The sequence below is a fragment of the Ictalurus punctatus genome, chromosome 9 (genome assembly GCF_001660625.3).
Source record: "Ictalurus punctatus breed USDA103 chromosome 9, Coco_2.0, whole genome shotgun sequence".
NCBI lineage: Eukaryota > Metazoa > Chordata > Actinopteri > Siluriformes > Ictaluridae > Ictalurus > Ictalurus punctatus.
Window position 1 is genome coordinate 1,485,001 of NC_030424.2, and position 23,347 is coordinate 1,508,347.

At 39.4% G+C, this 23,347-nt stretch overlaps 3 protein-coding genes across 9 annotated transcripts in view; 1 reads left to right on the top strand and 2 right to left on the bottom strand.

Moving 5' to 3' along the window:
• Positions 1-697: 697 nt before the first annotated feature.
• Positions 698-2,801, bottom strand: gja1a (gap junction protein alpha 1a). Of its 2 annotated transcripts, none has more exons than XM_017475317.3 (2): positions 2,310-2,801; positions 698-2,062 (listed from the first exon to the last, which is right to left on the bottom strand). In XM_017475317.3, the coding sequence occupies exon 2, from the start codon at positions 1,947-1,949 to the stop codon at positions 873-875; it is 1,077 nt and encodes a 358-aa protein (XP_017330806.1). In that variant the 5' UTR covers positions 1,950-2,062; positions 2,310-2,801; the 3' UTR covers positions 698-872. The 2 variants fall into 2 exon arrangements, with proteins under 2 accessions (XP_017330806.1, XP_017330805.1); XM_017475316.3 differs by having other exon boundaries at positions 698-2,084.
• A 770-nt stretch (positions 2,802-3,571) lies between these two features.
• Positions 3,572-19,128, bottom strand: si:ch211-266g18.6 (synaptotagmin-like protein 2). Of its 6 annotated transcripts, none has more exons than XM_017476416.3 (17): positions 19,111-19,128; positions 18,866-18,926; positions 16,013-16,359; positions 14,919-15,064; positions 14,226-14,298; positions 13,385-13,430; positions 13,242-13,281; positions 11,130-12,719; positions 10,729-10,799; positions 10,224-10,331; positions 9,152-9,324; positions 7,862-7,958; positions 7,514-7,675; positions 7,155-7,233; positions 6,059-6,164; positions 5,076-5,281; positions 3,572-4,182 (listed from the first exon to the last, which is right to left on the bottom strand). In XM_017476416.3, exons 3-17 carry the CDS (start codon positions 16,138-16,140, stop codon positions 4,043-4,045), a joined length of 3,165 nt encoding a protein of 1,054 aa, XP_017331905.2. In that variant the 5' UTR covers positions 16,141-16,359; positions 18,866-18,926; positions 19,111-19,128; the 3' UTR covers positions 3,572-4,042. The 6 variants fall into 6 exon arrangements, with proteins under 6 accessions (XP_017331905.2, XP_017331903.2, XP_053538421.1 ...); XM_017476414.3 differs by lacking the exon at positions 19,111-19,128 and adding an exon at positions 16,671-16,722 and having other exon boundaries at positions 18,866-19,104; XM_053682446.1 differs by lacking the exons at positions 18,866-18,926; positions 19,111-19,128 and adding exons at positions 16,671-16,722; positions 18,438-18,850.
• A 1,078-nt stretch (positions 19,129-20,206) lies between these two features.
• Positions 20,207-23,347, top strand: part of fam184aa (family with sequence similarity 184 member Aa) — a 30,633-nt gene continuing 27,492 nt past the window's right edge. The window contains exons 1-2 of the mRNA XM_017476420.3: positions 20,207-20,687; positions 21,721-22,554. Coding sequence (XP_017331909.1) covers positions 20,451-20,687; positions 21,721-22,554 — 1,071 coding nt within the window. The 5' untranslated portion in view covers positions 20,207-20,450. The remainder of the gene's footprint in view (positions 20,688-21,720; positions 22,555-23,347) is intronic.

The following is a 23,347-nucleotide window of genomic DNA, read 5'->3' on the forward strand; positions in this document are numbered from 1 at the left end:
TTTAAAAAAAAATATATATATATATAAAAACTTGTTTAAACGACAGAAAAAAAACATTAACTTCTCAGTTTGTGCTTCAATTTTTTTCCTTCAAGTAGTTTTGTGTAAATATTGAAAAATGTATCAAATGCTGAGAGCCCTCCGATGAGGACCTTCACCATGCCATGTGAATGCAGAAAAGGAAGTGCAAACAGCACTTCCTGGTCATGTGACATGGGTTTTTTGGGTTGTCTCACAGTTAAAACCCTCCTTTTTCCACTTACATAGGAAATTACTAGTTTTATATTATTGCCTATCAAAACGTAGATGAACGGTTGCCATATGGCAACAGCATGCAGTAAAGGGTTAGGACATTTGGTAAGAGCAAAAATTCTGATGTGGATGCCGGAAATGAAAGTACTGATGTTCTGCTTATCCCTGCTAACCCAGTTTTATTAAAACAATAATAAAAAAAAGAAAATAATAATAATAATAATAATAATAATAATAATAATTATTATAATTTTGAAGGCCTGTGTTTGATTTGGTTTATACATTACTTAGGAAGATCTAGCATGGTAGATCCTTCATAGGTTGTAGAAATCACAGCTGTTGTATGAATTGACTAGTAATGTGCATAATGAAGAGGCAATGTAAAAGTTATATTAAATTTCTTACATAGGGGGAACCCCCCAAAACAAACCACAGTACATTTGCATGGAATTGCCCAAATGTATTTCTTCTCACTGTAATCAACGTGGAGCGGAATCTCGTTAAAGCATTAATTCATCCTTGTAGCTAGACTGAGGAGCTCACAGTATTTAGAGTACTCAATGAGAACATTTTGAGAGCATATTTTGATACAAGATATTAAACAAAAAAAGTGTAAACTCCTAGATGTCCAGGTCATCAGGCCGGGCACGACTGCTAGAGCGACTCTGGGGTCGAGGGTCGAGCTGTTTAAGAAGCAGGAGGTCTTTACCTAGAGGCATTTTCTGAGGATACACAAACGTCTGAGACGGGCAGTAATCTCTCTGGCCGAGCTGATTTTGCTCGGTGCTGTAGTTCGTCCAGTTCTGCTCGTTGGCCTGTTTGTCAAAATTATCCGAGGAGTTGGATTTATCGGCCGTGTCTAAATTGTAGCCCAGGTTAGACGCAGGAGCCGAGCAGTGGTACCCGTAGCCGGACATGTCCTCTCCACGGCACGGCCTGATCGTGCTCTCCATGTCCAGCAGCTTCTCGGCCTCTCTGAAATGATCCTTCATCCTCTTGAAGATGGCGGCGAAAAACTCGAAGACATTAAGAGCCAGCGAGATCAAGGACACCACGAGCATGAACATGATGAACACGGTTTTCTCCGTAGGACGAGACAGGAAGCAGTCCACTTTATGCGGGCAGGGGAACCTCTCGCACGTGTAAACGGCCGATAAACGGAATCCGTAAAGGTACCACTGTATGAGCAAGAACGCCACCTCGAATACCGATTTCAACACCACGCTTACGATGTAGGTGTAAAACAAGGCTCCTCTCATTTTGATCTTTCCAGGCTCCTCTAAACCGTACTTGAACTTCTTGGCCTGGATCTTGTGAAGTCGAGCGTGGACGTTGCTCCCTTCCCGCTCGGCTTTCCTCAGCCTGTCCTCCTTCTTCTTCAGCTTCTCGTCCTTGTGCATGAGGAAGAGCACGTGGCCGAGGTAAAGGAGCGTCGGCACAGAGACGAAGATGATCTGCAGAACCCAGAAGCGTACGTGCGAGATGGGGAAGGATTTGTCGTAGCAGACGTTTTCACAGCCCGGCTGCTGCGTGTTGCACTCGAACGCCGACTGCTCGTCGCCCCACGCCGACTCCACAGCGGTTCCCAACACCAGGATGCGGAAGATGAAGAGGACGGAGAGCCAGAGCTTGCCTCCGGCCGTCGAGTACACCTGCACCTTATCGAGAAGCTTCGCCAAGGTGCTCCAGTCACCCATGATTCAAACAAGGGCGCGGGTGTCTCGTCAAAATCAGCACCACTTCATCAATTTGTCAGTTCTAACAAAGTTTTTTGTTTTAAAATGTTTATTTTCCTTTCTTCCTCTTCGTCCTGTCAAATAATAAAAAGTTCTCTTTTTTTTAAAAAAAAAAAAAAAAAAAAAAAAAAAAGGACATTCATTCCATTTTATAGCAAAAAAGAGAAAAAAGAAATAGCAGCAGAAGTTCCTTTAATCCAGTAGATTTAAAGAGTCTAGCAGACGGCTTCAGCCTCAACTAAACTTCACTACATTCTTTATTAAAAACACCGAAGCGTCTTCCGCTCCTCTGGCTTTAAAGAAAAAGCTCTGCAGTCTTACCTGAGCGTTCCCTCTTTCTTTCTGCGTCTGCGAAAGGAAGAAAAAGCCTTCAAATCATGATAAAAACAGAGCCCGAGGGACGAGACTGAAGGGAAGTGTGTTAGACAAAGCTTTTTTGATGGAGTGCAGGCCTAAATGTGGCGCTTTCCATCCATTCGGAAGATTTGAGGCGCAATGGAAAAAGTTTGTGGTCATCTGACACACACACACACACACACACACACACACACACACACACATATATGCGCGCGCATACACACACACACACACACCAGCTCCGTTAACCGAATTTGTAGTTGTATGTGTGTTCAGATTGCCAGAGTTTAAGGTTTTTTGGGGGGAGAAAGGACTGAGAGCTGAGAATGGAGCACCATCTGGAGGATAGAGAGGACACACACCAGAAACAAATAGAGAAGAGGAGGAGAGGAAGACATCTAGGAAAGAAAATAGAATTGCAAAATAAAATATGAAGAAAGGAGATGGTAAAAAAAAAAAAAAAGAGGTTTTTTTTTTTTTTTTTTTTTTTTTTTTAAAAGGACATAAAATACAGGACAGAAAACAAAATGTAAAGACAAACACAAATAAACACGAAGAGAAGAAAATAAAAGGCCATAAAACGATCCTGATGGAAAGGAACAGAAAGAGAGAAATAAACAGAGTATATTAAAAGCGTGAAAGAAAATAACGTGGCTTAAAAACAAATCCCAATGAATTTTTTTTAAAAGAAAAGAAACAAAGAATACAATTTTTAAATGAAGAACTACGATGAGAAGAAAGCAATAAAATAAACTTAAAGCATTTATATTATATATAAAATATATATAAAATGAATGTCATTTGAATGTAAAGGACCATAAATTTTTTTTTTTTAAATTAGAGTAAAATAAACTATCATTTAAAGAAAATTATTTAAAATAAAGGCCTTAAAACAAAAAAAAGGTTTATAAAATTAAAATAAAAAGGACCAAGAACAAAAGAAAAGAAAAACAAAAATGAAAAGGTAAGAAAGATAGACGCTTGTTTAACCCTAACAATACTCCTCTTCCATGCACGGTTAAACTAGTTTAATGTAGTTTTATACAAACAGATTAATGCTTGTCGCTTAGCAACAGTTAAACCAACAGTACATGTGAAAAATCTGATCAAGATCACAAGCACTACACTTTAAATCTGGATTCGGTTTGTGAAAGCAGGCTAATGCACTCCCACACGTGATTAATGAATAACGTGGCGCTTGTAAATCATTCAGCAGGAAGGAGACGCACCTTACACCAATTTATTCATGACGACGTTCAAGAACATTGTTCACCGAGACGGTACAAAATCTCAACAACAACAGAAAAAGAAAAAAAAAAAGTATTTCATTTGGAATAATTTGCATCATAGAACCGGATTCAATACGAGCTGCATTGAAGTAACACTCATTTGCAAATATTTACAAATCCAGATGTTAGGTTAACGTATTTCACGTCCACACTGAGCAGTACATTTAATAATTTTGCACACAAATGTATCCAAATCCACTTCTATATGAGCAGTTGATTGTTAAAGAACTTGCCCACTGGTGGCTCTGTTAGTCCTTGGATTTAAATAAAAATCCTCCTAAGATAATTCCATTCTCCAGAAAATCAGACCACGGACAAAACTAATTAGCAGCTCTAGCTAACTATGCTCTGGGATGTTAATCAATCAATCAAACTGCACACATTTGCTGCTGGTCTTTAGCATCAGTCTCAGTTCCTGGGAGTCATCGAAGGCCTGAGTGGAAGTTCTGCCTCGACCCAGCTGTTTTGATTAGCCATCATTTTTTTCCAGATTTCCACTTCCTCGTTCTCGGAATCCATCCAGTCAACTTTCTTTCCATAACTCTGGCCTGAGGGTGTAGATGGAGAGAGAGAGAGAGAGAGAGAGAGAGAGAGAGAGAGAATGTCTAATGTCCAACAGTAAATTGCTCCAAGGTCATTCATGTACGAATAGTTTGTTAATGTCGCCACCAGGGGGAGCGCTCTCTCACTGTGTGCACTTGCGATCGCTTGAATTCCATACTACTTCCGAAAAATAAAACATTTTTTTCCTCGTATAAACACCATTTGATCGTTTTCCCCCACAAAAGCATATGCTGAAGTCTTGTATTCAACTTTTAACAGCAATTTGCCAAATGATTACAATTTGTAATTCATTGAAAAGGAGGACATTTTGGACTTTTTAATCCATTTACAGTTACATTGTTGGGGGAACGTCTGAGAAACAAGTTCGTTTCTGTTATCATTTATGTTAGTGTTAATATTAGCACATATTACATTTACATTAATGGCATTTGGCAGACGCTAAATGCACATGCTGAGCAGTTAAGGGTTAAGGGCCTTGCTCAAGGGCCCTGCAGTGGCAGCTTGGTGGTGCTGGGATTTGAACTCATGACCTTCTCATCAGAAGTCCAATGCCTTAACCACTGAGCTACCACTGCCACCTGTAATATAAAACGAAACAAAGAGTGACAGGTTTCGTCCTTTGACTTTCCCATAGAGGAAAATGTACGGACTGTTACAAAGCACCGACACTGGAGACTCCTTCCATAAAATGTTGAGAAATATACAGTGATCGTCATCCAAACCTTTAAGATATCGTATTAGAACGAGTGCGTTAATATAAACCTGTGATCAGAGCTGTCGTAGATAAAGCAACCAATCAGCTTTGAGAATCCTGACGCATAATCAGTAATACTACACGAAAATAAAGGAAGAAAGGAGAGCAAGCGCGTGCACCAACCTGTGCCGAGGCTGAGACGCACTCCTCCGAGGAACTGATTGGAAAGCTTGTTGCTGTCCCACACGGTGAGTTCACAGCAGGCCTCACACACTTCGCCTGCTCTGAAGCCGTCATACACCATGGTGTGGTTATACACCGGGTCCTGCGTCTTCTTCACCACGCGAGTCTTCTGGCGACTTTTCTTACTCGTGTCTGGTAACATGTAGCTAAATAAAGCGGATTCGTTTTACAATCTGATCTACCCACTCCCGACACCCTGTATTACACCCCAAATCCTACCCGCAATTACAATTACATCCTTCATTCTCCAAATATATTGACTTTCTCTCCAGCAACATGTCATGAAAAAGCAATATTCTTGATCTTTAATGTGGTGCCATTACTGTACATCACTAGAGTGATTGTCATTGGGGTCATAAGTACAAGCCATTACACCACTGACATATCTATTAAAAAAGATGCATTTTCCAAGATGGCGTCAACAGCATCTCAAAGCACACCTCATTAATCACCAGCATCAGTAAATTGTTCCATTAAATCCTTTTTATTTAATTATTTAAATTGAAAAAAAAAAAAATTGCAGGAAGATTGAAAAGGTGCGACTCTAATGACGGCGATCTAAATTATCCACAAGAAAAAATTTTAAAGTAAATTGCGTGTGGAGGAAAATTTGTTTGGTGCTAGCTAAAATGGCTGCTGAACTTTGACCCTGGAAGCATTGATCCACAACTTGTGTGCGATTTGAAAATATGAGCCTGTGCAACAGGCTACCAACCCACTCCATCACGTGTCCTTTCCGTCGTGCTTCCACCGGAATGATCATGAATGACTGTACGCCACGGACCAACGCCAGTGTTTGCGTTTGCCCTTTAAACAAACACTTTATTCCGTTTCTGTCCGTCACCGGCGTGACAAACGACGCATTGAAACCAAACTCAAAATCACGACCGTTTAATAGAGACGGAAATAGTTTTTCCACTCACCACTTCACGAACGAGTCGACTCCTCGAGCCTTTAGACGACGCAGACCTCTCGCTTCTCGCAGCCAGACGTGAATCTCTCCCAGAGGCCGGCTGAGAGTAGAACCAGCTACAGAGACGCCACGCAAAGACACAATTACTGCATCACGCTATTGTATTACGAACACAGAGGATATTACAGTCTTAAGTGTGAAATTAAATTCTAAAAGAAAATAAATGATACCAACAACAATCATTTATAGTAATAAATATTAAAATAAATAAATAAATAATAAATTCATTATTTAATTTTACATTGTGTATTAATAATAGAAATAAAATGATACCATTACATAATCGACATTACTGACTAATATAATGTACCTGAAATATTTTGTTAAAAAGGTATAATTTCATTTTTAATTAACTTTTTTTTAAAAATAAATTCAGATAGCAGAAAATATCTGATTTAATTTCATAAAAATAAAATTTAAAACATTTTTGCAGTAAACCCAAGTTACTCATAACGTACAGGGTGTCAATTAAAGATTTAATTTATACATTTTAAAATATCTTATAAGGATATTGGATACTAATATATACACACACACACACACACACACACACACGATATATATTTGGAATATATCTAAAAGGACTAAATATCTAAAGTGTAGTTCTTCTGTTTCAATTGCATAGGACATTGATTCAGTCGGAGATATTAAATTATTAGGGGTCTAAGCACTAAAGGATATTATTATTATTATTATTATTATTATTATTATTATTATTATTATTATTATTATTATAAAATTGTGTCAATCATTTCGAGTAACATTGAATGAGCACATAGTTATTAATATTAACACATAATATTAATTCTAATTTGTTTACAGATTGTATTAAACGCAACGTAAATTTATTTATATACATTTATTAATTATTCATTGAAAACCATCTAGTCATGTTAAAGATAGTAAAGGATTTAATCAGAGTGTGAACACATTTAAAAAAAAAGAAAAAAAAAAGAAAAGAATGTTAAGTACCTTTAATTTATCATATATTGTATCATAGGTTGATGTAGAATGTAAATTTAAAGAAGTGGTTCATTTTGAACTACCTGTGGCTTCGGGAGTCACGTATTTCAGCGAGACGATTAAAACCCCGCGGTCTTCCTGCGATTCCTGATTATCTGCGTTCTGTAAATCAAGAGGAGGAGATTATTAAAAGCTTTAAATAAATAAAATAAAGGCGGCGGCAGTAAATATAGTAGTGTAGAGATGTGAAATGTTTTCTGGAGCTTTCTGAAAATGAGATCGTGTGTATCGATGTTCCAGTGTGATGTGCATGCTGGGTAAAACGAGCCAGTCAGGACTACCAAGACTTTTAAATGAGTCTTCAATAATATCGAAATACTACAGATATGCAAATGAAAGAAAGATTTGGGTTCTTTCTCACATTTCCTAAAGTTTCTCATACCTTTGGTTGGAGGTTGTACCATGAGAGTGCTTCATGTTTCCAGTCCCAGTCCTTCAGATTAATCTCAACCTGACCCAAAAAGGCATTTCTGCCTCGGGAGTCATTGTGCCATACAGATAAATTCAGAGTCTTTCCATGCAATTCTTCACGTTTTACTTTGTACTGTGTACAAAATTTAAATGAATATGGGAAGAAGGAAAAAAAAAAAAAAAAAGAATAGAAATGAATAGTGGTGCATTAATTCAACTTTATACAAGAAAGCAGTGTATAAAATCAGACAACGATATGCGTCTTAAAATGAGGTATACTCATTAAAAATAATGCCATAAAGGAATACTTTATACATACTCTCAATGATTCCACATAGACTGGATTCACTGTATGCTTCTTGATGGAAGTTTTCCTCTTGCTCCTCTTGTCTGGGTAGAGGTACGTCTTCACGTATCTGACACAGAAGTCCAGCAAACACACAAAGTGTTAGCCTTTTTAGCTACGAATCGTTTATAAATTGCCATTTTCATAAAAAAAAAAAAAAAAGGAGCTATGCATCGGAAAGCTACAAAAATGTACTAATTGTAGACTGTTAAATATCTTGGACCACGTTCACATTTGGTGAAACGAGTCCAAAAATAACGTCACTATTTAATGCAGGGAAAGTTGCTCGTATTCAGAGTCAGGTTATGCACCTGTTTAAGATGACTTCTGGCCCCCCCCCCCAATCCAGATTATTATTACAGTACCTGTGTGGAAGTGTCACCTCAATCGCTACAAATCTGGTGTAACCCAACAACATGGCTTCCACCTTCATTATTCAGCAGACTATAAAATAGCACTTGATCCAGCACGTCCTATTGTTTTGCTTTATTTTAATATATTGGGTGCCATAACTTTACGTAGTTTCTAGATACTAAATTGAGGTCAAATCATAATCATAATGCGATTTAGGCTATTTTAATCACACGTTTTGCGATCGAGTCAAATGAATAAAATAAGGTCGGTGTTGTGTTAAGTTGATGAGCTGTCCTGGAAAGAACACGCCGTGCCGGTGGTTTGAAGGATTAGCTGACCTAGCACTCATCCGCTGCACTCACAGCTCACTTCAAGTCAGTGTAGCTCAAGCGATTTAGACATATTGCAACGTGTCCATATGTTTCAATTGCGAGTTGATTAAATATGAGATATTAGCAGTATTTTAAGTTATTAGGGGGCCAAGCACTAGATAAAATCATCATCATCATCATCATCTTCTTTGAAGTCATTTAATTCATTGTTGTATTTATGTATTTAATATTGCCACACCAAGAAAATCAACTGAAAAAGCTGCATAACCCGTCTCTGAAGATGCATAACGTTCCCCCACCTAAATATTGGGAATTTTTTTAACTCAAGTCAATGACTTAAGTCACCAACTCTGTAAACAGGCCAAATAAATAACCAAGTAAAACAAAGAAAAAGAAGTTGTTGATGGTCTAAACCACACCTACAGCAGTGGTCACAAACCTCGTTCCTGGAGATCTACCTTCCTGAAGACTTAAGCTTCCACGATAATCATGACAAAAATAAATAAATAAATAAATAAATTAAAAAAAAAAATAAGTGTTTGTGATAATCTTGTAAAAGTTGCCTTGATGGACTCACGGGTCTGTGCGTTGTTTGCGCGGGTTTGCGATGGCCAGATCCTGACACTGCTCCACCATAATGACGAGCTCTCCAAGAGGACTGTACATTAGAGCGAACTCCACCGATCCCTGCACCGACACGTTCCCGAAGTCGCCGGCATCGCTGTACACGCTCAGCAAACTGGCAGTGCGCTACGAAAACCAGTACAACATGCTTAACATACAATACCGAATACTACACACGTACGGAGCGAAATCTGTTATCGGGAACTGACGCGATCGTCACTTAAACCGTCCTACGTCTATTAATCTTCACTAATGTAAATCCAAACGAGATGCTCTTAATGACTGAAAGCAGTAAGGGTGACAACACTCGGAGGAATTAATAAGCAGGAGCTGGAGAAGTACTGAAAATCTTCCTGCAAGTAAGAAATAAATAAATAAATACAAATCGCTAAATAAAATACTCTAGTAAAAGTACAGCTTTAAATCACTCAAGTTGTAAAGTTAAACTCAAGCTAAACTATCAAACTTACTTCGGGTATGAAAGTACAATAAAGACGTCTTTCTTAAATTACATATTTTTTAGTTACTGACTGTAAATGAAACCCTTTCACCAAAGAACATGAGAAAACATTAGCTAAGGCTAACCAACAACAGCTTTCATGCTAATCTCTCAAATGTTAGCTAGCACGATAACCGACCATACAAACTAGCTCTCCCAACACAAACTGCCTTTTGTTAGTAGCATGTAATATCAGCGCTCATTCTTCCTGTCACACTTCTTAAATGAAGCCATTTAATGCTAAAATGTCACTATATAACTTTACAAATGTACGGTTATAGAGAAATGTAGTGACTTTTGAAAACTTTCATAAAACATACGAAAGTAGATTTTTTATTAAAACTGGTGGGGGGGGGACTTAAATACAGTAACGGAGCTACTTCAGACGACTGTAAATAATGGAGTCAATATCAAGTAACAGAAATGAACACCGTTTAGAGTGTATACGTCTGTGGTGAAATGAAAAAGGACCTCGACAATTGAAAAGAAAAAACAGGACTTAAGCGCTTGGCTGTAAATGTCCCACCTCTTTGACTGAAAGCGTACTGGCAGACAACTGGCCCCTTTTTCCTGACAAATCCGAGTCGCGGCTGGACTCGGAGCTGCCGTCCTCATCCGAGTCCACTCCTTCATACTGGAAAAGGGTTGTAATGGAAATAAAAATCCCAAAACAGTCACTTACAACAACATTAGACATAGCATATGAGCTCACTTTGCTTAACAAACTCAATAAAAACGGGCGGGGGGGAAAAAAAATAATTAAATAAATTGTGCTAAACTAACATACTACAAGGGATGACACTAGTCTTTATTTTATGAACTTGTCAAGCTTTGTCTCCGTATTAACTTCATAAAAAGACATTTAAAACCGCAATAAAAACACTTTAGAACACGCCGATATAGGAAAATAAGCAACTTCAGGGTGGTAACTACTTGTTTTATCAATATTTTATATTCCATATTATAAACTGTGTTTTTAATTCCTTACTGATCATATTACTAGGTGCAACAGTGTGTGAAATAAAGCGAACCTCCCAAGTATCTGTGCCAGGTTTGGCAACCTCAACAAGCGCTTCAGGGGCAGGTGTCTCGTTCTTCACACCTGTGGAAGCAAAACAGATGACATGGTTAAACGTCTTCATTTAAAGAGGTATGGTATGAGAAAAAGGGGGTTTGTGTAATACCGGGTGTGTCCGTGCCAAGAGCACTGAGGCTTCGACTGGATCGTCAGAAACTGTACAGTCATTTAACGCCTAAGAGATTGTGCATGGGTGGGAAATTTGATATAGTGGATATAAACAAAGAATGCAAGCTCGTGTAGAGCGAGAGAGGGAAATGGTATACTCTCAGAGAGAGAGAGAGAGAGAGAGAGAGAGAGAGAGAGAGAGAGAGAGAGAATTTGCTGTATTTTCCTCTGAAATAATGCACTTACGCTCCATTTCTTTCGGCTCCTGGGATTCAGACGGCACGATCACTATAGTCGGGATCACGTCTTCAGTCTTTTGCATTGGGTCTTGTGCGAAAGGGGTTTTCGACACGCCCCATTTGGGCCTAGTGGCGCGCGCATACACGCTGGCGAGAATACCGCTTTCAGAAATCCCACTTTCAACTTCCCTGTCTTGAAAACTACCTTCTGGTTCACTGGCTTCGTCAATCTTGTTTTGATTAGTGCTTTCAGACGTCCTCAATGCCACATCAAAGTCACTTTTTCCTGCAGCAGCCTCATTTTTTTCCTCGTTCACAACCGATTCTGGGAGCTCGTCCCCGTTCACGGCTGCTAATCCGTTCTCATCTTTATGGACGTCTTTGGGAACCGGTCCGGTCTTTAATTCCTCAACATCCGGATTCGCTTCCACATTGAAACCGAGATTTAATTCCTCCGTCTTTGCTGGAGATCTTCGTTTAAAGTCAGCGACTATGATTTCCTCAACAGCGATTTTCTTTCCTTTCTGAACTGGATCTAAATTCTGGTCCAAATGGGCCCATTTTGCTGTGTTTACATTATTAACTGGGCCTTCAAGAACATCTGGATCCTTCTCCACATCTAAATCAACACTTAATTCCTCCATCTTTGCTGGAGATCTTCGTTTAAAGTCAGCGACTATGATTTCCTCAACAGCGATTTTCTTTCCTTTCTGAACTGGATCTAAATTCTGGTCCAAATGGGCCCATTTTGCTGTGTTTACATTATTAACTGGGCCTTCAAGAACATCTGGATCCTTCTCCACATCTAAATCAACACTTAATTCCTCCATCTTTGCTGGAGATCTTCGTTTAAAGTCAGCGACTATGATTTCCTCAACAACACTTCCCTTTCCTTTCTGTACTGGATCTAAACTCTTTTGGTTCAAATTAACACACTCTGGTGCGTTTACCTTATTAACTGGACTTGTTTTTAGATCCTCAAGAATACCTGGATCATCCTTTACGTTTAAATCTACGCTCAACTCTTCCATCCTCGTCGGAGTTGTTCGCTTGTCGGTGATGTTCAAGACTCTGATTTCTTTACCAGATCTTCTCTTTGGTATCGGAGACCGAATGTCCTCTTTGAACCCATATCCAGAATTCATCAGCACTCCGGGTCTCGGATTATCCTGCTTGGTCGTCACTTCTGTTTCCGTACCGTTGTTAGAGTTGATTATGACAACCTCAACCTTTGACTCGGGCTTAATCGACTCGTCAGCGCTGCCAAGTTGACGCATTTCCCAGTTTGACGTTTCCTGCGCCTTGCTAAAAGATCGTATCTCAAAATTTCTAGACGTGTTTCCATCTCTCCGTTTTGGTCTGGTCTCCAAACTCATCTCCACTCCCCGGTCTTCTTTCATTGCGGTTCTTCCAGGATCCGATCCGACTTCGGCCGAGTCGATTTCTTTTGTAACGGCGGCTTTTGTCTTCGACTCCTGCATAGGCGCTAGTTCTAGAGACTCGAAACGAGGTGTTTGCTCTTGAGGTTTTGCTCCTGATTGACGTCCTGCTTCGATAACTTGAAGGACAGGAGTATTTATTTTAGCGCCAGGGGTCTCTGAAAAAATTATAATAATAATTAGAGACAAAGAAGTCAAAAATAAGTGCGTTTTATACCACAGCCATGTCGAATTCTCGGTTCTGATTGGCCAGAAGGTGATACATTTTCCAGCTGTAAGCTATATTTATGCACTCAGTCTAATATGTTAATGTTTCTATACTAACTATACTAAGTTAAACAGGGACTTGTTCGGTGAATGTCTGACTTAAATGGAGAAAATATGTCTAATTGTTGATATGGTGACTTTCTTCCCCCCCATTTATGGAAGGAGTCTCCAGTGTCATTTTGTAACAATCAGATGTGAGGCTGTACATTTATGTTTTCTGACATGAAAGGTTTCTCAATAACTTCCTAACTTCCAGAGATAACAAGAGAAGCTAGTGAAGAAATGACTGTATGTTTATAGCTACTATAACGTAAGTGATGATAGGAACTAACTTATGTGGAAGTTCAACATTAAACGTGACTATAAACGGATAGAACGGGTGATGTTACTCTTTAATTAATAAATGAACTCACCTTCTAAAACGATAGCTTCATTTGTGTTTTCCTGCTGCACCTGTAGCCATCAGTCATTGTACAGAGGAAAGGAAATTGCTGAGAAAATGTTGAGAAATGCAGAGAAAGAAAAAAAATAAATAAGTGAATGAAGTATGACAAACCTGCACGCTGAGAGCTGGGTGAATCGATCGAGGGTCCGCGGATACACTTAGGGGGGAAAAAAAATAAATAAAAAAAATTTAAAAAATATTGTAGGTTATGAGAAGTCAGGAAATAATAATGAGTATGTATTAATATATTAAAAGAAATATATAAAGGCATTAGAGTTAGTACGTGTCTAATTTAGCCAACACGCTGCAATGGCCGAGCTGCATTACTGGAAGACTTACTGCGCGCACGCACACACGACACCTAGGAGGCGCTCTTTCGCCATTTAATCACCATGTTGTCAGTTTCAACTCCGAGTTTACGAAGTTCTGTGGGTGTCGGCTAGCTAAACGTAACGAAACACGTTTGCTAGTTTATGGGTGATTTGCATACATCAACATGCGCACACGAGTATAAAGAAAATCAGCGTTATGGAAACTGTAAATCGAAGTGGGGGGAGATTAAATGGTGCGGATTGCAAATTAATGATAACTTTACATTAAGATTCTCTTAACTTTAAACATTACTTACCACAAACAAACCATGAACAGCAAAAACCATGAGTAATGTAAAGAAAGTTTACATTGCTTTATATCTGACGTATTGTTCTACACTAAACAATAAACATGCACTACAAATAGGCACGTGTTGTATATACACAGGTATATTAGAAATAGGGCGGGAATGATATAATATTAAATGATGTCTATATACTACAGTACTAGTGGCCCGTGTGTGTGTGTGAGTGTAAATGATTAATACAGCACACACCCTGTGTGTTTACAGTGGGTGGTGCGTTTCAGTGTTTCTCGGTCTGTCTTTGCAGTGAACAAGGTCAGAAATATCTCGCCTTACTCTGGGCGAGGCTTGTCCTTTTCTCCATCTTTATCCTCGGACACAGCCTTCAGGAAGGGGTTCGGTTTATGGCCTGCAACGACCAGCAACGAAAGACAAACTGTGACTTTTCTGTGTGTGAACTCGTTTAGCAGAAGGAATAAAAATGAGCAACCGAGGGCTACGGATTTTCCCCCCCTCGAGGTTATTATAATTGACGATTATAATTAAATACCGAAGGGTTTTTTTTTTTTTTTGAAAATCCCATCATTCATAAAAATTCAAGTGAAAAATTAAACGCGTCCAGATTATTTGTGTGTCGTGTATTTTGAGTGTTTGAACTGAATGAATTAACCTATAATCGATACTCAGTAACCGGATCAAGTTTTATACATAAAACATAAGCAGAAATAGCTGCAAGTTTTAAAAAAAGAAAAAAAAAAAAAGGAAAACAAGGTTAACAATAGAACAATTTAGATTTTCTTCTTATATTCTTCTATTAAGTAATTTCTAAGTAATTCTATATATTTACTGTGCTTTTTCTTGCCATTAATGTGACAGAACGTGCACATGTAAATATTTTAATTATTAAAATAAATATTTTAATTATTCAAATATTTTAATGCACGCCCAAAACCCTTAGATCTGTCTAGTTTTTAACAGCAGCGGTGCTAGAGACTGATCATTAATCTTATTAAAGAGAATCTCAAATACCTGCCGATTTCTTCCATCTCATGGAAGATCGGACTACGGCCGAGACGTGCGGCTGGCGGCCGTACCGCTTCGACTTCAGATCCTCGAACCATTCGCCTGATAACACCTTCAGCTGCTTCGGGTCTGGGACCGCCTCCCTCAGCTTCCTGGTATAAACATGTCAAAACAGCTGGATTAAACACAACCAGTGTAACTAGAGTTCTAAATAAAACCCACTTCAAGTTAAAGGGAGAAAATATTAACTTCATTTAACTCCAGGTGTGAAAGACGTGGACGTGACCTTGGACAAATTCGGCGTTCCTCTCAACTTCAGTTTAATTCAGTAGATGCAAATTCAATCCCAATTTATCCCATCTCTCATTGTCTTCAAGTATTCCAAGTATTATTTTTTTTTTTTTAATTAGTTTTCGTAGTCTCTAGTTCTTCCGTTTCCTATATTTGGGTTAATTTCTGGTTCGGACCTTCGTTATTTGTTTGGAGAATGATTACGGATGCTCTGTTTACAACCTCTGACCACAGCTATGCACGGTAAGATTTGTGGATATGCCGAAATAAACACTTTGCGCATACGTCCTAGTGCTTCTAGCTTGAAATCTAGGAATATTCGATACTAAAGTAACTGGGTGTATTAAGAAAAAAATAAATTAAAAAAAAAACTTTTAAAAGATTGATTATTATTAGACACTTGGACTTCATGGCACACTGATGCGATATGGAGGTATATACATTAGATAAAATCCCTGCAAATAATGGTTAAAGAGATTAAAGATAGAGTAAGGTTAAAGGAATGTTCTACTGTTTAAAAGTAAAATAAAGCAAACATAACTAGCCATGTTTGCTGTCTATTCAATCCACAGTTGGTGACAAATTACCCTTCATTTTGGACTTCAGTCAACTTGATGTGCGTTCAGGCATACAGGTAAAATTCCTAATGATGCGTGTCATAACAGGAATGTTGCCATTTCAATAGAAAATTCCCCATACTGGAAGATCAAGCACAAATCCAAAAAAAAAACCCCTCCATCTCAAATCCAATCCAAATCCTTGTTATTTAATCTTTGGTTCTGAAACCAGAGCGGTGTACAGCTGCTCACCTTACACGTCCAATCTCATGCTTTTTCAAATCCTCGTCTCTGAGAAGAACTTTATGAATAACCGCTTCCTCCTCCGGAGAAAGAAAGCTCAGGTCAATAAATATGGTGGCATCTCTAGACGCAGTCATCCTCGACCGGATCTTTCAGGCGCACTAAAACCTCGAACGGATGCGTACTGCTGGTCCTCGGAGTGGCTCTCGGAGTGTTCAGCTTGGCCAGGGAGAAGTGTTTGTATGTGTTCCTGCACGTTTGCCACGCCTCTGCTAGTTCTCCAGTCACATATTAACACCAAAAAGCCCATGGAGCTCCTCTGACATCATATCAGTGGTGTAGAAAGTAAACTGCACCTGGGGGTGGGAGAGTAAAACTCTCTTGATATCATGTTACTCAGGAAAAAAAAGAAAAACGTGAAAGCCTGGGATCCAAAATAGAACGTGAGGGTGTTTAGTTCTTAGAGTATTTAGTCTTGTTCATGTAACAGACCTGAAAGGGAACTAGCTACAAAACCACCAACGTGAGGTTCTTCTCCCACTACAGTAAATCCATCAATGGTGATTTTTTAAAAAATATTATTTAATTAATTAAAGAGTAACATCACCCGTTCTATCCATCTATTGTTGAACATCCACAAAACAAGTGAGTTCCTATTATTACTTACATTATAGTAGCTATAAACAGTCAGTCATTGCTTCACTAGCTTCTCTTTATCTCTGAAAGTTAGGAAATTGTTAGTTGATGCTGGAGACATCATGAACTAACAAACAAAAGTCAATTTATAAGGAATATGGCTAACAAACTGCAAGTACGGACAGTTTATCCACGATTGAGTGGTGCTTGAAAGTTTGTAAACCCTTTAGAGTATTCTATATACCTGCATAAATGACCTAAAACATCGGATTTTTACACAAGTCGTAAAAGTAGACAAGGAGAAGGCGATCAAACAGATGAGACGAAAAAAAATTATACTTGGTCATTTATTTATTTGTCGAGGGGAAACGAGCCAGTCTGCGAGTGTCAAAATATTTGAAATAATTTCTCCTCAATAAATGACCAAGTTTCATATTTTTGTCTCATCTGTTTAATTGCGTTCTCTTGCTCTACTTTCAGGGCTTTTGGGGGCTGAAAATCTGATGTTTTAGGCCATATTTCTGCAGAAATCTAGAAAATTCTAAAGGGTTCACAAACCTTCAAGCAGCACTGTATTTACGATGGGGGATTATGTTGTGGATACTGTCTGTAGCAGGTAATGCCATGCCAGGTACCATGGTGATTTTTTTTAATATTCATATTGCAGATACTGTAATCAGAATTTTTTTGATTCCAAAACACAGTTTAATTAAGGCTTTATAATATTGTCTAATCTTGAAGGATCCCGTGCATATTTATTATAATTTTTCTATTATTAAAACATATGCATATACAGAAAAAAAAAAAAAAAAAAAAAAAAAAAAAAAAGTAATACGAGAAAAGAAACCTCCTGAGCACCTGCTGTTACAATATACTGTATATCACCTCATTACAAGTGGTCCTAAGTGATACACTCTTTGCTAATGGAATAAAAAACAGGTTGTGAAATGTAAATTTCAGCTCACTTATTTTATATGAAAGCTGTAGAAGCAATTTCCCCTCTTTATCTAGCGAGCAGTGAATGAACGAATGAGCAGAAGTACAGTCGCTTAGATTTATTACGCTCTTGACCTCGACACGTACTGCTCAACCTCAAAATGACTTGGTTGACTTGTAAGAAAGAGACTTCCTGAGATGATTGAGTCACTGAAAAATATCAAACCCGTCCTCCTTTGGCACCTGCTAGCAGAGTTATTGTTCACTATCTAGTGAACTACTACACCACACCCCGTGAGTAAACGAAAAGAGCCCGAAAGCAAGCAAACACCATTCTTGTGAAGCCATCTTATTATGATGACCCATGCAGGTACAGCAGAAACAAGTGATTAGTTGTACAAGTTATTTTAAAATATACTGCATGACGAGATGCATTTTCTCTCTTGTAAGCAGGGGAATCATGGGTAGGGTTAAAAGTGAAGGGTCATTGGCCTCATAACAGGTCACATGTCCTAGTTTGAATGCTGGAGCAGGAGAGACGGCGTTGAAGGTTTGGGTTTTAAAAATAAAAAATGAAAGACACCAGTAGGTGGCATTCATCACCCAAAAATAAAAAAAAAATAAAAAATAAAAAAAACCAAGTGTTTATGTGGGGAGAAAGAAAAAAAAAGAAGAAAAAAAAACCCATTAAAAAATAACTTAATAATAATAATAATAATAATAATAATAATAATAATAATAATAATACCACCAATTACAAGTGCTGATTGTTATTGACAACATGCCTATTTTTAAGATCAAGGTATAATCTTTACATCATTTTTAACCAAGAGAAAAGATAAAACCCCATAAGGAAGAGTACCTTTAGTTGAGGAATTCGCAATTATCCAGTCAGCTAATCATGTGACAGCAGCACAATGCATCAAATCATGCGAATACAGGGCGAAGGTTTAAGGGAATGTTCACATCAAACCTCAGAATGGGGAAACATTGATTTCAGTGCCAGACATGTATGAAATTGCTGAGCTCCTGGGATTCTCTCTCTCTCTCTCTCTCTCTCTCTCTCTCTCTCTCTCTCTCTCTATCTCTCTCACACACACACACACACGTCTACATAGAATGGTGAGGGGAAAAAAAAACATCCAGTGAGCATCAGTTCTCCGGTAGAAATGCCAGAGAGGTCAGAGGAGACCAGTCAGACTTGTTCAAGCTGACATGAAGACTACAGCAACTCAACCAGCCACTCTTTACATCCCGCTGAACAGAAAAGCACGTCAGAATGCACAATACCTTAACAGGCTACAACAGCCTAAGATCACACTGGGTTCCACTCTTAGCCAAGCACTGGAATCTGAGGGTATAGTGTGCACAGTGATGGATGCAATTAAGCACAGGTGATATTTTGTTAACCAGAACACCAATTCCAAACACAGACCCAAAATCAAGGTCGTCAAACAGCTACAAGTCAATGACAAATGCAAAGAGCCGAGTATAAACAATGACATGAATGGTAATTAAGCTTCATCAGGACTTACTAACAAAACGAATCAAGGAGAAGCAGAAAACAGGTGTGTATAATAGGAGAAAAGAGGCAGTGGCAGTGGCTGCTGGGAAACAGAGTACAAGGCGGCCATTTTGCGAGGCTGCGATGCATCCTGGGAAATTGAGTTCTTATCAAATTTATTTTAAAATAATTTTCCCACTCTCTGCATTGTTTCCAGATACTCTGCATTTCCTCTGCATTATTTGTTAAACTGTATTATTATTATTATTATTATTATTATTATTATTATTAACCCAGCATGTAGCATTGCTTCAGTTTCAGGGTTCAATCCCGACCTCAGGTTACTCATCCATGTTCACATGTTCCCCTCGTGTCCATTTGGGTTTCATCTGGGTTCTCCGATTTCCTCCAACCTCCCAAAAACATGGGTAGACTGTGTGAATGTGGGTGCGCATGGTGCCCTGTGGTGGACTGACATCACAATCAGGGTGTATCCACACCCCACTCTCAGTGTTCTCGAGATACAGTGGTGCTTGAAAGTTTGTGAACCCTTTAGAATTTTCTGCGATGGATTGACACCCTGTCCAGGGTGTACCCCGCCTTGTGCCCGATGCATCCTGGGATAGGCTCCAGGTTCTCCTCAAGTGGTATAGAAGATGGATGGATGGATGGATGGATGGATGGATAGATGTTTATCAGTACACTGTAGTCATTTCTACAGTATGCTGAAGTATACATGCTATAATATACTACATTCTACCACAATTTGCTACAGTTTATTACAGTAAATACTAAAATACAGCCTACTGCAGTATGTTTTCATGTAGGTGCACATCATTTATCATGAAGGCTATATGAAAGACATATTAAATCTGGTCTATTTTTAAACGAGGAAGCAGGAATCAGAGATGTGTTAGGAATCAGGAGTTTGTTTGTGTTTATACTGCAATTTGTGTTATGAATGAAAAAGTTGCTTGGCCAGCTCACGCGCCAAAACGCAGCAGCATTCTGTCTTCGGAACGATATGACGTCATGAAGCAGCTCTCCCCCGGCGCCGTCACGTGACTTTTTTTTTTTTTTTTTCTTTTTTTTTTTAAAGCAGATTTCGGAGCGAGGTCGAGTAGAAAGAAACGCTGCGCCTCTGAGGAGCAGGAGGTGGTGATGCTCTGCGCGCTTCACGCACCGCACGCACTCAGCCCTCATTTGCCGCGCGCACCATCACCGCACGACGCGTCTGGATGCGGCTTAACGCACGCTCCAGTGTTGGCACTTAGAGGCGGTTCGGGATGCCTTTGTGTGTGATCCGGTGTAGCTCTGGTGCAGCATCGTTTGCAGAGGATCTTGTATAATGCTGTGAACGCGAACGTGAAGATGGCGACGGGAGCAGGACGGCAGCAGCAGCCGCAGCATCAGCAGCATCAGCAGCAACATCCTCCTCCTCCTCCACCTCCTCTTCCTCCTAGAAACCCTGCTGCTCCTGCCTCCTGTGCATCACTAAGCAGTCCATCCTCAGCATCATGCAACCTGCTTTACGAATCAGGACTCGCCATGGAGTACACGCACGAGCTGCACTTGAAGATGAGCAAGAAAATAGCCCAGCTCACCAAGGTCTGCGTTATCGATTATGCACGAGGATCATCACATATTGCTTTTGCACGCGGTGGATTTGCCACCACAGTATGACCTCATCATTATCCTACTGCATTCAACTTAAGTTCCTTAACTGAACATGTTGTTGTTGTTGTTGTTGTTGTTGTGTTGCATGTTATTGCATTGCATTGCATTGTAGCATACTATATATACCATACATTCTAACACATTGTGTATTGTGTGTGTATATATGAATATTCTGTATATTTAAGACCTTAAGGCCATCTGTATAATGGTATAATACTGTATACAACTCACTGAATGCACTGCATGTTTTTCTTATGTAACTCAAAGACCCTAACTGATAACGAGCTCATTTGCAACACAGTGAAAACTCACTAGAGGCTTTTGTGTGTGTGTGTGTGTGTGTGTGTGTGTGTGTGTGTGTTTGGCAACACTAAAAGGCATGGTGAGTCAAACAGTTTACAGTATGCTAATTCGACAGGATGAGAAAGAGCGTGGGATGAATTAAAGATGAAAAGGAGAACCGTATGAAACCCTGCAGCAGCAGGGAGCAAGCGGTTGGAGGGCGAAATGAAGCAAAGCTTTCCCAAATACTGAACAATAGATCAACCATGTGCCGTTTTCCTACGTGTGTTTTATTGCTTTTACACCATAGCGCTTTATTAGTTATGTTTAATGTCGTGGAGCGTCCGTGAAAGAAAGTTCGTTCCTGCTAATCACTTACCTTATAGCAGCTGTTTACAATAGACATTCCGTCGCCAGGCTCGGGAGATGAATTCGTCTTTAAGTTGTAAGAGGAAAACATGCAGCTCGCTGTGTTAGCAAGAAACGTCGCGGAGGAAATGTTTTGTCTTGAAGACTTCCTGTGGTGAAAAAACCTCTGAAAGTAGAGACTCCTTCCAAAAAATGAGCGTTCAGTATGTGTTTATAATAGATCGGGTATAAAGATGAATAAAGTTCTGCCGAGTGATATTTCTTGAAAATGCTCACAAGTTGTGTTGTATGTTTTTTCGCTGAACTTGCGCAGGTCATTTATGCACTTAACACCAAAAACGACGAGCACGAAGAGGCCATCCGATCCCTGAAAGACGCTCACGACGATGAGCTCGAGCACGTCCTGAGCGAGACCCGCGAGAAGATCCTGCAGTACCGGAGCAGGATGGGTGCCGAAGCCGAGTTGAAGCGCCGCCTCCACGCTCTGGAGGAATCTCTTGAGCTGCACGAGCAGCTGAAACACGAGGCGCTCGCTGAGTTCGAGATATACCGGCGTCGTGTCGAGGAGATGCGCCTCAGCTCGGAGGAGCAGCACTCACAGCGTGTCACCTCCATGCAGCGTGAAGCCGAGGAGCTCCGCTGCGACTTCGAGGAGAAGCTGCGCTCCTTCAGCCAGCTGGAAGCCCGAATCGAGCAGGAGAAGCAGCGAGCCATGGATGAGCTCAAATCCATCCATCATCACGAGCTGCAGGAGCTCATGGAGAACCACCAGCAGAGCCAGAGCGCCTCGATGTGCGTCGATCAGGAGGAGCTGATTGAGCTGGAGGAGCTTGTCGAGGAGCTGAAGCAGGAAAAGGAGAACCTGGAGGAGGAGTATGAGGCAAAGCTGGACGATTCGCGGGCGTTTTACGAGAGTGAGATTGAGGCTATGAGGCGCACGCAGCAACTCACAACCGAGAACCTGTTAGCATGGAAGAGGAGTGAAGTGGAGCTCAGGAAGGAGTTTCAGTTGCAGGAGGCCGCGCTGCAAAGGACGCTGTGTAAACTCCGCTCCGATCTGCACCGCGCACAGGAGGAGGCGCGCGAGAGCCGGGACAAGACCAACAGGCTGCAGGCGTCTCTCAATAACGCCGAGGTCACCATTAAGGTGAAGATGCGTATTCAGCTAGTAAATTATAATACAGATAGGACTAATGGATTAGTTGTTAGTAACGGATTTTGTAAGAGCGGTAAATCGAGGCAACTAGAATTAGAGTATAATCTTGATGATGCCCTGCTGATGAAGGTCAGAGGTCAGGTCAAGGTATTTTTATAAGCATGATAGAAATAAATACAGTAATATTCTTTTTAAAAAAACATTGAAAGATTTACAGTTAAAATGGAAGTCATAAAATATTAAATGGTGTTTCCACAAAATAATAGATCGTTATAGTTTTTCACACAAAAAAATTCATGCTGTACAAATATGCAAATTAGAAAAATGCCCCGCCCACCGCTCACGGTAAACAGGAGTCACATTTAAATATGTAAATATTTACAATTTAAAGTATAAAAAAAGAATAAATAATAGGATGAAAGTACAACCCTTTATATAATATTACGATAGTTATATGAAAACTAATCAATGATAAAAGCTAATCAGAATGGAAATAAATGGATTCGAGTTATATTACAGTAATCATTATATTATATAATATTATATTATAACAAATAGAGTTATGTTATAGAAATAATGTTCGGAATCATTATGAGCTGAAGGTAGCTAGATGAAATATTACGCTATGATACATAATGAGAAGGCTTGAGCCAATGAGACAGAAGAGAAGAAATATCAGCCCCAGAAATATTGGCACCCTTAGTAAAGATTGATTTAAAAAAAAAAAAAAAAAAGTTATGAGAAATGTTTCCTGAAAGTATGAGCCAAATTTAACTTTTAATTT

Bases quoted from the DNA above. Each gene is read 5' to 3' on its own strand.
- si:ch211-266g18.6 (XM_017476416.3), bottom strand. From the start codon at position 16,140: ATGACTGCGTCTAGAGATGCCACCATATTTATTGACCTGAGCTTTCTT. The intron at 13,431-14,225 runs GTAAGGCGAGAT...TTCCCCCCTAAG, and splicing joins AAGGACAAGCCTCGCCCAGA to TGTATCCGCGGACCCTCGAT. The intron at 10,800-11,129 runs GTAAGTGCATTA...TTGCTTCCACAG, and splicing joins GGAGCCGAAAGAAATGGAGC to GTGTGAAGAACGAGACACCT.
- gja1a (XM_017475317.3), bottom strand. From the start codon at position 1,949: ATGGGTGACTGGAGCACCTTGGCGAAGCTTCTCGATAAGGTGCAGGTG.